The sequence below is a fragment of the Babylonia areolata genome, chromosome 33 (assembly GCF_041734735.1).
Source record: "Babylonia areolata isolate BAREFJ2019XMU chromosome 33, ASM4173473v1, whole genome shotgun sequence".
Lineage (NCBI taxonomy): Eukaryota > Metazoa > Mollusca > Gastropoda > Neogastropoda > Buccinidae > Babylonia > Babylonia areolata.
The window spans coordinates 11,021,831-11,033,321 of NC_134908.1; the positions used below are offsets into that span (position 1 = coordinate 11,021,831).

At 56.1% G+C, this 11,491-nt stretch overlaps 2 protein-coding genes across 2 annotated transcripts in view; both read right to left on the bottom strand.

Moving 5' to 3' along the window:
- Positions 1-1,036: 1,036 nt before the first annotated feature.
- LOC143276873 (uncharacterized) lies at positions 1,037-9,187 on the bottom strand. The gene is made up of 6 exons (XM_076581529.1): positions 9,042-9,187; positions 8,780-8,880; positions 8,190-8,343; positions 6,146-7,578; positions 5,042-5,244; positions 1,037-3,946 (listed from the first exon to the last, which is right to left on the bottom strand). Exons 1-6 carry the CDS (start codon positions 9,185-9,187, stop codon positions 1,064-1,066), a joined length of 4,920 nt encoding a protein of 1,639 aa, XP_076437644.1. The 3' UTR covers positions 1,037-1,063.
- A 95-nt stretch (positions 9,188-9,282) lies between these two features.
- The window catches only part of LOC143276874 (uncharacterized), a 61,071-nt gene continuing 58,862 nt past the window's right edge, over positions 9,283-11,491 (bottom strand). Inside the window, exon 2 of the mRNA XM_076581530.1 lies at positions 9,283-10,108. Within this exon, the coding sequence (XP_076437645.1) occupies positions 9,283-10,108 (826 nt within the window). The remainder of the gene's footprint in view (positions 10,109-11,491) is intronic.

Genomic DNA, 11,491 nt, shown 5'->3' on the forward strand with positions numbered 1-11,491 from the left:
AGCATTGACAAACAGGGCAACACTATGAAGGTGGGAGCAAAGGAAAATGATTGATGCTCTGAATAGTGGCATTGATATGTCACTTTCTTTAATGGTTCTGGAAGGAAATGTCCACACTGTGAGCATCTAGTCTATATATGTGGGGCCCTGGTGTCAACTGGGAGTTGAAGCCAGCTGCTGTTTCTGTCTGCACACATTTCAAGTTGGATTGCCGCGGTTTTGCCGTCAGTCCCTGCAACAATCCATCATTCTGTTCACGGCGTTCCCCTCTTCCCTCCCCTTGCAGCTTTCCTCAGCTTCTCCATATTGAGCTGTGGCTGTCAGCTTAGCCGTCCCTGTGAAGGCGGCATAAAACAAATATAATTGAGCAACATTGGATAGCAGTTTTTTAAAGTCCGGTCCTTTGTATGCGAATTCAAGACTGACCTAATTCGGGTAAAGCATGCCTCAAAGGACTGACTTGGTCATAGCTTTGGTCAGCTTCAGTGTAATGTAGAAACAGAAGATGGGACAGTGGGTTCATAAATCGGTTCGTGAAATCAAATCCAGTTTCTTCCCTTGTGGCTCATTTAACTTCTATCCTTGTCATAGTCTGTTAATACCTCCCCCCACCCCAACCCTCCTACCATCTATCCCTCGTCCCCAACCATTATAAGAAACACGACACGTGTGGTGGTACAATGAGTCAATGCAACTGGTGAAAGTGATGTTGACGAAGGTGAAGAGATCGAGAAAACGAACTTGTTCCCAAGACGTGCTGCGAAAAGTGGACAGGGCGGCGAGTACAGGTGTGCCCCCATGAAGACCAGCTAGGGACAGGGGGAGTTCACTACATCTGTGGGGGTGGCTGATCATGGATGGGGTGCGGGTGGGGGGGACAGGAAGGGTTCACTACTCTCTGTGGGGGTAGCTGATCATGAATGGGGTGGGGGTGGGGGTGGGGGGCAGGGAGGGTTCACTACTTTCTGTGGGGGTGACTGATCATGAAGGGGGTGGGGGGCAGGGAGGGTTCACTACTTTCTGTGGGGGTGGCTGATCATGAAGGGGGAGAGGCAGGGAGGGTTTATTTCTCTCTGTGGGGGTGGCTGATCATATGCGTGGTGAACTCAAACCGGTCCTGACACTGCTGGCCGCATTCCCGGCACTGGAAGGGGTTGGCGAGGTCGGTGTGCATCGACATGTGGATGGTGTACATCCTGTGATCCTTAAAGGCCAGGTCGCAGAAGGGGCACTCGAAGGGATGCACATTGTTGACGGGGGCCGGCGCGGGGTTGTACATCCCCATTCTGGGGCCCTGGGAGGGCGGGAAGCCCGCGGACTGGGTCTGGGCGTACGTGGAATGTCTCTCTGGATAGGCCGACTCTGGCGACGTTCTTCTGGCGCCGAGAGCCCTGTCCATCATACTCATGGCGTCTCGTCCTGAGTGCATGCCTCTGGGCAAACCCATGGCGCCGTGCAGGCTGTGGGGAGGCATGTGAGGCAAGTGCAGGCTTTGGGTGGCAGCTGATGTGGCGGCAGTGGCCAGCAGAGCCGGTGGAATCATGGGGCGCGGGGGGAATGTAGAGCCAGACGAAGACGAAGACATGGCACTGCTCATTCTGCCACTCGTCATCGGGACTGGGCAAGGCTCTGCTGAAGTGGCGAGGCTTGGCTGAGGGCTGGTGACCTCGCTGAGGGCAGGGTGGTTCCTGAGCTGAGGATCCAGGCCAGAGCTGGGGTCCTTCAGAAGCTTCAGGGCCAGTTCAGCACCACGTCGGACAGAGGGCGGGGCGGCTTCGCTGCGGCCTTTGATGATGGCCTTCAGCATCATCTCTTTCTCTTTCTCGGTGTCTGACTGTGTCTCCTCTGAGCTGTCGGCCTGGATGAGGGGCGGGGGTGATCCCTGGCCCTGGCCGCTGGACCCTGCCTCCTCCGTGGCAGAATCCGACGTCTCGGGATCTGAGGACTGGGATGTCGATGCCTTCCGTGCGTTTGCCTCCGGAATGTCATTGTTTAGCAGTTGGATATTTGCAGACAGTTCCTGAGCATTTTCCTCTGGAATGTCATGGTTTGGCATTTGGATATTTGTTGGCGGTTTCTGTGCATTTTCCTCTGGAGCATCAGTGCCTAGCTCTTGGATATTTGTAGGCGGTTCCTGTACGTTTTCTTCTGGAATGTCATTGTTGAGCAGTTGGATATTTTCCTGGAGCTGACGGAAACATTCTGCGTCATCTTCAGATCCTGCTACGCTGTGATTAAGCGGGTCCGCCATGCTCTGATTCATCGGGTCTGTGGCACTCTGGGGCTGTACCACCTGGTTTGTCTCCCCTGACTGCTCCACATCTGGTGCCGGAGCGTGTGCTACAGCCTCTGGTGGGCTGTCTGCTGGAGCTCCCTCAGGGCTGTGGTGCTGTTCCCTGCTGTCGCCTTCTGCCGGGGACAAGGCCGCCCGCCGCTGCTGCTCCTCCTGCTGCTGGTGCTGCTCCAGACGTCGGAGGTAGATGGTGTCCAGTTTGTAGGCCTTGCCTTTGCGCGACCGCTTGCGGGGCTGTATGTCCTCTACGTTGAAAATCTCGTCCACAGACTGGGCAGTGTCGTCGTTGAGGGATCTCTTCTTGCCGTCCGATGTAGAGGGCTGGGAAGGGTCCTGCTGGGAGGAGGTGGGCGGGGAGGAGGAAGAGGCGTCCTCCAAGGACAGGGAGGAGGAGATCTTGTTGCTGAGGTCCAGGGCCCCCATCTCAGCCTCATGGGCCGCTTCCTGCGTGGCCTGAGCGGCTATACTGGCGGCTAAAGACACGGCGGCGGCGGGGACCGACATGTGCGACATCGCTGAGGACGTGCCCCCCCCGAACTTGAGGGTCATCTGCCGCAGGATGTCCCCGCCCTCCTGGGACCTGCTGGGATCTTCCGGAACCTCGCCGTCTCTGCTGCCGCCCGCCGCCATGAACATGCTGTCCGTCTCGTGGAAGGCGGGTTCTGCCGGCAGCCTCCTGCCCCACATGCCGGGATTGAAGCGGTTCATCATTTCAGACCGGGACTTGAAGGGCGATGTGCCGGTGGGGAAGGTGTTCCTTCTGGGGCACGGGTCGGCCATCAGATCTGGGGGGGAGTGGTGGGAGGCGGGAGGGGCCGACATGCGTCGTGACTGCATCCCGTGGGCCTGCTCCTCCGAGAACTCTGAGGGCGGCGGGTCCGTCTGCATGTCGTGGTTCTCCCCGTGCACGGCAGCCTCGTGCTCCCTCAGCTCTTCCAGAGACTCCGTCCCGAAGCAGCACCTCTTGCACTTCAGCCATCCCGAGCACCCTGGGCGGGGCTCCCCCGTGGAGGAGCCCTGGAACCCTTCCATGCCAGGCGGCATCAGGGCTCTGGACATGGGGAGGAGGGGGGGTGGGGGAGGGGCCCAGTAGTGACCACCCAGCATCCCGCCGTTCAGCAAGCTGTTGTAGTTGGGGGGCGGGGGCTGGGAAAGGGACGAGGGGCCGGGGCCCCCGGCCTGGGGGGATGGGGGGATGGGGAAGAAGCCGGGTATGAAGCCGCCGGCCCCCTCGTCCGTGTTCTTGGGTTGGCCTCTTGGTCCTCGCGGGGGGCCTCGCTTGGCCATCAGGCTGAGGCCCGAGATCTCGGCATCGATGCCCTGCGGGAGACTGCCGTCGCTGTTGAGGACGGTGGCAGGCTTGTGCCGGTACTTCTTCAGGTGCATCTTGAGGCTGTGGCAGTACTTAGTGGCGTAGGTGCAGTTGGCGCAGCGGTACTGGTAGACGTTGGTGTGGGACTTCATGTGCGAGTTGAGCATGGACTTGTTGACGCACGAGTAGTTGCACTTGCCGCATTTGTAGGGCTTGTGGCCGAAGTGGTTGCGGAGGTGGTACTCGAGGTGGTGCTTGTACTCCGTGACGAAGGGGCACTTGGGGCACTCCAGCATCTTGTCCTCCTTGATGTGCACGCGCGCGTGACGCCAGAACTCATACTGTAACATAAATAAATATGTCTTTTCACTTTTAGCCAGGCGAAATGTGGCTAAGCAGAGCAAACTGATAGGCCTAGTTTGCATCAGTTTGACATGGTACAGTATATGATACACACATACAACAGATAGATAAGTAAATAAATAAATAAACAAATGAATAAATAAACAGATAAATAAATAAATATATCAGCAAAATTGATTGATAGATATTGATACTCATATAGCGCCTGTCCTGGGTCCGAGACAAGGCCTAAGTGCTCTGCCAACGTGGAGTCATTACTTTGGAACAACAGGCTGCCTACAATGCTACAGCCGACTGAGAACTGCGGTTTAGTTTTGGCACTGAAAAACGTTGTGCCTTTTCTGACCTGCAATGCTGTTTGTTCTATTCCTTGCAGTAAGACGTTCACACTACACCTTCTTCTTCTTCCTCCTTCTCATGCTCCTCCACCACCTCCTCCTCCCTTTCCAATTTCTCCACCTCCTCTCCCCCCAATTTTCCCATCATCACCTCCTCCTCTTCCCCCCCGCACCCCCCCCCCACCCAATTTTTCCACCTCTCTCCCTCAATTCCTCCACCTCCTCCTCCACCCTTTCCAATTTCTCCTCAAACTCCTCCTCCTCCATTTCCAATTTCTCCTCAAACTCCTCCTCCTCCATTTCCAATTTCTCCTCAAACTCCTCCTCCTCCATTTCCAATTTCTCCTCAAACTCCTCGTCCCCTTCCAATTTACCCACCTCCTCCTCCACCTCCTCCTCCACCTCCTCCCCCACCTCCTCCTCCCCCAAAATCTCTCCAACACCTCATCCTCCCCTTCCAATTTTTACACCACCTCCGCCTTCATCTCCTCCTACCAATTTTTCCACCCCGACCCCAAATTTTTCCTTCTCCTACCTCAACCTGCTCCTCCATCTCCAATTCCTACCCCCCCCCCCCCAACCCCCACCCCCAATTTCTTCACCTCCTGTTCCTCCCTTCCCAATTTCTCAACCTCCTCATCCTCCACCACCTCCCCAATTTCCCCACCTCCTCCACCTCCCGCTACCCCCCCAATTTCTCAACCTCCACCACCTCCTCCTCCTGCCCCTCCTCACTTTGTCCGTGGACTGGAAGCAGCACTGTTTGCACTTGAAGACCTTGGGCCTTCCCGGCACGGTGCGGGTCTGACTGTCGGCCGAGTGGAAGTCCTTGATGTGCCTCTTGAGGCGGCCCTCCGTGCGGGACGTGTAGTCACAGAACTGACAGTTGAACTCAAAGTGGATGGTCATGTGTTCGTCAAACTCACTCTTGGTTTCACCTGCATAGAAAACAGAAACATAGAAATAGATATGTGGGTGGGTTTTTTTTTCTCTCTCTCTCGTATGTCTTCAGGTGCTGTTGTTTACCATTATGCACTGTTGTATATATGTACTGTTTCATGTCAGACGCTTAAAGACATACAGACAGAGACACAGACAATCAGACAGACGAATAGATAGATATGTCTCCTGGTCTGTCGAGTAATCTTGTCTCTGTTTTTGTGGGTTGCTGATTTGTCTTCCCCACCTCCCCCGACCTTGCAAAGAAAGTTCTCTTCATTTTTGTCTTTCCAAACGAAACATGTTACATTCAGTTTAAGCACAACTGGGCGTAGTTATTGTTCATCATTATGGTTTTCAAATTTTTTCCATTTGCTCCACTCCACCCCACCCCCACCCCTCCACCCCTCCACTCCCCTCCCATCTCCCCCATCTTCCGTCCCCTCCCATCTCCTCCCCTCCTCCCATCTCCCCTCCTCCCCTCCCCCCTCTCCTCCCCCTCCCATCTCATCTCCTCCCCTCCTCCCCCTCCCATCTCCTCCCCTCCTCCCCCTCCCATCTCATCTCCTCCCCTCCTCCCCCTCCCATCTCCCCTCCTCCCCTCCCCTCCCCCCCTCTCCTCCCCTCCTCCCCCTCCCCCTCCTCCCCCCCTCCTCCCCCTCCCATCTCCTCCCCTCCTCCCCCTCCCATCTCCTCCTCCCCTCCCATCTCCCCTCCCCTCCTCCCCTCCCCTCCCCTCCTCCCCCCTCTCATCTCCTCCCCTCCTCCCCCCTCTCATCTCCTCCCCCTCCCCCATCTCCTCCCCTCCTCCCCCCTCCCATCTCCTCCCCTCCCCTCCCCCCTCCCATCTCCTCCCCTCCCGTCCACTTCTCTCCCCTCCTCCCCCACTCCCCAACTCACCTGAGTAGCTGCACAGGTGACAGAAGTAGAGCGAGGCGTTCTGAGGCCTTGCTTCCCGACCCGCCACAGGCCCCGGCAGCACGGGCAGCCCTTGGGGCGGAGGAGGCGGAGGGGCCACCCCCATGGTCCCCCCAGCCGACGTCGACGGCCCGGCCGCCATGTCCATGAAGGGAGCGAAGTCCCCTCCCGGGAACCCCCCGCCCCGGTGCGGAGGGAAGCTGAAGGGGTCCAGGGGGATCTTGGTCAGCGTGGAGGACCCCCCTGACGTGGAGGGTCCGGGCACAGGAACCACGTCCTCCCGGGCCTTGGTCGGGGAGGTGTGTGGGGACAGGTAGCTGGAGGGCTCCTGCTTCACCTGGGCACCCCCGGGAAGGAGCGCTGGGAATGGGGGGAACGCTCCCGATGATTCGCCATCTCTGCTCTGATGGGAGGAGGAGGGGGAGGTAGAGGAGGGGGCGGTGGAAGCGGGGAAGGGAGGGGGAGGAGAGAAGGCGGTGCCTTGCTCCCGAGATGACGATGACGACGATGATGATGATGAGCCAGGATGGCCGGACGACGTGGAAGGCATGCGGTCTCTCTCTCTGTACCCCTCCCCCATGTCCCGGCGGGGAAGGGGGTCGGGGCGGGAGGGAGAGCTGATCGAGGCGTCACTGCCGTCCGCACGCCGGGCTCCCCTTTCCGAGCTGCCCATGGCGGAGTCATCCTGGGACCGTGACATGGGACCTTCCACGGCCATCTCCATCCTCTGGGCAGAGTCGTCGGCAGAGCCATCTCTGTCTGAGTGTCGGTGGGGTCTCCGAGGGTTCATGTCCTGGCCTAGGGAGGCCTCCGCCGATGCAGGGTGTGGTGGAGGGGGGATGCTCCTCAGAGGGTACTCCACGGGGTAGCGGCCTGCCGCCGGGTTGCCGCTGTTCTCCAGGCAGTACTGGAAGAACCTCCTCCTCTGAGCCTCGTAGGACTCCTGGGCGGAGGCACCGTACGTGGAAGACATTGCTTGCTCGGCATCCTGCTCGTGCGGTCGTCGGTCCTGCTGCAGCACCCCGTCTCCTCCAGGGAACCTGGGACTTCTCCCTCCACGAGGATCGTCCTCAGGGTATCTCTGATGAAAGTCTTGGGGGTACCTGGAGTCTTGAGGGTGTCCCGGGTACCTCGGGTGAGGATCTCGCGGGTATGTGAGTGGCTGTGAAGGGCCAGGCTGTGAAGGGCCAGGCTGTGAAGGGTCTGCCGAAAGCCTGGGGCTGCAGCCGTTGTATCGGTGAGCGTACTGCTGGATGAAATCAATCATTTCCTGCCGCTCCTGGTACATGCTGATGCCTGGGAACCCTGTCTTCTCCTCCTCTACTCCCCCCACTTCATCCTCTCCCTCAGAGTGGGGCAGGTCCGGGTCCTGGGGAGAGTCTCTGTACTGGTCATTCATCCTGTGGCTGAAGGACCTGACGGCGGAACGGGAGGTGGAGTGAATGTCAGTTTCATTAACAGTGAATCACTGGACACACGAACGGACGCACAAACTGCAAAGCATCTCATGATTTGGTGCCTCGAATACTTCATTTAAACTGACTCAAGTTTAAAAAACAACAACATAAACACACACACACACACACACACACACACACACATATATATATATGTTTAAACTTCATAAGTTATCATGTTATGTCATAATTTGACAGTCTGGATTTCTTGCTGTGGGGATTATATCCCAGTTGCCCAGCAATATCCATCATCATTGAAACGCACACAAAAGGTGGGAAACGTCGTAGCAAACAATTCAACACTGTCAGTGGTATCATTTCACCTTGGTTCATCAGCTGACTAAGGCCGGACTAAGCGCGTTGGGTTACGTTGCTGGTCAGGCATCTGCTTGGCAGATGTGGTGTAGCGTATATGGATTTGACCGAACGCAGTGACGCCTCCTTGAGCTACTGATACTGATACTCATCAGCTGAGCGGTTAAACAATATTTTACATTTATATTCTTCAGAAAGGAAAGTATATCATGATTTGATAACTTAGCATAAAACCTAGTTGTGTGACCTCTTACCTGTCAGCAGCCACATCAGATTTCCGGTCCTCTTGCATCAGGTCCGCGGCCCCAATGGCTCCAGAGCGATGCTGCTGATGCCGGTAGGGGTGGTGGTACTGGGGCTGCGAGGTGGGCGGGTAGGAGACAGGGAACCCGGAATTTCTCTGTGCGGCTGCAAACACAGGGTACCACAGATGCTAAAACTGCATACGTGGACAAAGAGTAGGCAACGAATGTTTGAGACATCAACACACACACACACACACACACACACACACACACACACACACACACACACACACACACACACACACACACAACCGTAAACAACACTATACATTTGGAAAAAAGAAAAAAGAAAAGAGAATTAATGAACAGTTAGTAGCTAAAAGGAGGAAGGTTTTAGAAAAACACAACACAGTTATAATTGTCACCAACATCTCCATCATCACAACCACCACCATCACCACCACCACTACCACCACCACCAAACAGCAACACCACGAACACACACCACCACCACCACCACTACCACCACCACCAAACAGCAACACCACGAACACACACCACCACCACCACCACTACCACCACCAAGCAACAGAACCCACCTGCGGAGTGCTGGCCGATCCAGTAGGCCCTCAGCCTCTCCATCTTTGTTGGGGAATGGAGCTCGCCGAACTGGAAGGATCCACACCACGCCCCACGATCCCTGTCAGGAACACACCACCCCAGACAAGCACCTCGCTTGTGGGCACTCCAGCAGGCACACCCACCGTCCCCAACAGCACGCACGCACGGACCATGCGTTCGGCCGTGAGGGATCTTCCACCGGCCACACAACGGAACGCCGGAACAGGAGGCACCACCGACTTTGAGTGTTCGCCATCCCTCCCTCCCGAAGGCTGTGGTTCATCGACGCGTGGAGCCCTGGGCAGTCCAGAGGCTCCTCCACTGACCCCCACTGACCCGGACCCCCCTGCGCGTAACCTGGTCACCACATCTCCCAACGCAATCATGGAACCGGAGACCACACCCCATCACCACCAGCTGCACCGACACACTACCACACGACAGCGGACTCCTGACCAACGACTGGCTGCTCTAGTGGTCATCAGGACCTGGAACTGCCCCACTCCACCGGCAGGCTCCATCTGACCCTGCGGGGACAGCCCTCCCTGGTATCCTGGACTCGGGCCACTTCTCCCTCCTGGCCTGGCCCACGCTCCGCCCTGTGTCCCCTGTCAGGGGAAGACCCCGACGAGCTCTCTGGCTTGTTGGGCGACTCCAGAGGCACGCCTCCGTCCCGAGGCGCACGCTGGGTGTCCTGGGCGGTTGGGTCGTGAGGGTCTTCAGCCTGGGACTGTTGGAGGTGGGAGGAGGACGACGATCTTTGAGTGTTTCCAGGCCTCTCCTCTCCTCCCGAAGGCTGTGGTTCATCGACGGGCGTGGAGGCCCTGGGCAGGTCCAGAGGCTGCTCCTGGTCTGGATCCTGCCCTCTGGGGGCCTCCTCCTGGGGCTGGTAACCTGGTGACGTACTTCCGGCGTTCGATGGAGACGGTGGAGACGAAGCCTGTTCACGCTGCTGCTGACGACTTCCGGAGAAGCTGGACTCTGACGAAGACTGGCTGCTTCGTGTGGTCATCAGGTGCTGGAACTGCTGCTCCAGCTCGTGCTGCTGGTGCAGGTGCTCCTGTCTGGCCCTGGCGGGGAGGCCCTGCTCCTGGTAGTCCAGTGGACTCTGGAAGGACGACAAGGGGTTCTCACGGGAGCGGCGCGGGGGCTGGTAGCCCTGGCTGGGGGGGCTGTTGTGGGAGTGGGGGTGGGAGTCATCGGGGCCCTGCTGGCGAAAGCTGTCGCCGGGCTGGTGGTGGTGGTCTTCCTGAGGCATTACTGGATGGTACAGGACGTCCGCCACTTTGGGAGACACTGCATCACTTCTGTTCACAAACAACATCATCATTGATTGGTTGATTCGGGAGACACTACATCACTTCTGTACACAAACAACAACAACACTGATTGGTTGATTCGTGAGACACTACATCACTTTTGTACACAAACAACAACAACACTGATTGGTTGATTCGGGAGACACTACATCACTTTTGTACACAGACAACATTGATTGGTTGATTCTGGGTCTGATTCCTGCTAGCGCCCATCCTCGGCCACAGACCAAGCTCTAAGCGCTAAGTTACAAACACGGGGTCATCTGCACAACAAGTTGACAACTGCCTTTAGGCGCTCATCACTGGCTTCCTGTGTCATTCTGTCAGGCTTCAGTCACACGGACGCGCGTGCGCACACACACACATGTATATTACACGTCACAAAGTTATGCTCTTCAAGCAATCAACATCACTTCAGTGGACAGATAACACGTCACAATCAATACCTCTTGTACTTCTAAGTATTCCCCATGTTCGGCTATGAGTGTGAGCTTCAAACCAAACCACAATGAATGAATTAGTGTTTTATACACACACACACACACACACACACACACACACACACATATATATATATATATAAAATAATATATACATATATAAATATATATATATATTATATAGATACATAGATATAGATATATAGACATAATGACTGATTATAAAAATGGAAATGTGAAAAGGGTTTCAAAACGTTCTGTCTGTCCCCTGCCCCGCACCCCCTCCCCACCCTTTCCCCACCATTCTCTTGCCTCTCCCCCCTCGCTCTCCGTTGGCACACACAGACAGGTCTGTATACATGGACCACACAGACAGAGACCAGAGACATAGACAGAGACAGAGACAGAGACAGAGACCAGAGACAGAGACAGAGACAAGAGCAGCATCAAACAGGGAGAGAGATGGAGACAGACTCCTTGAAAAAAGCTAACTGCCGATCACTTCTTAGAAGCCGGATCCACGTTGACAGGAAACGGGAAAGTGTGTTTGTGTGAGGGGGTGGGTGGTGCTGGTGGTACAGTAAGGTGAAGAAAAAAAAAAGAAAAGAAAAGAAAAAGACAATGGAGCAAGGGAAGGAACTGTTGCACTGCAAGCACAATGGTCTTTCTTCCTTCCCCTGTTTCTCTCCCCCCACCCCCCACACACTCACCCAATAACTTCTTCACTGTTTCATTCAACACGTTCAATAGAAAGCTGGAGAGTTCCGCGGCCATCTTGTTTCTTGCGTAAGCGTTCTAACTGATACTGGAAATCCCGAACAATGCCAAAGGCAATCGATGTATACAGCAGCCAACAGACATGTGCTGTCCTCCAGTTCTTCAGCTGACAGCCTGCATTGCCACTACCAAGCTCTGTGCATCAAGTGCTATC

What these genes read in the sequence shown, in the direction of transcription:
- LOC143276873 (XM_076581529.1), bottom strand. Translation starts at nt 9,187, where the DNA reads ATGATTGCGTTGGGAGATGTGGTGACCAGGTTACGCGCAGGGGGGTCC. An exon ending in TCTGATGTGGCTGCTGACAG is followed by an intron (nt 7,579 to 8,189) that starts GTAAGAGGTCAC and finishes TTCCGCCGTCAG; the next exon opens with GTCCTTCAGCCACAGGATGA. An exon ending in GCTTCCAGTCCACGGACAAA is followed by an intron (nt 3,947 to 5,041) that starts GTGAGGAGGGGC and finishes TTTATGTTACAG; the next exon opens with TATGAGTTCTGGCGTCACGC.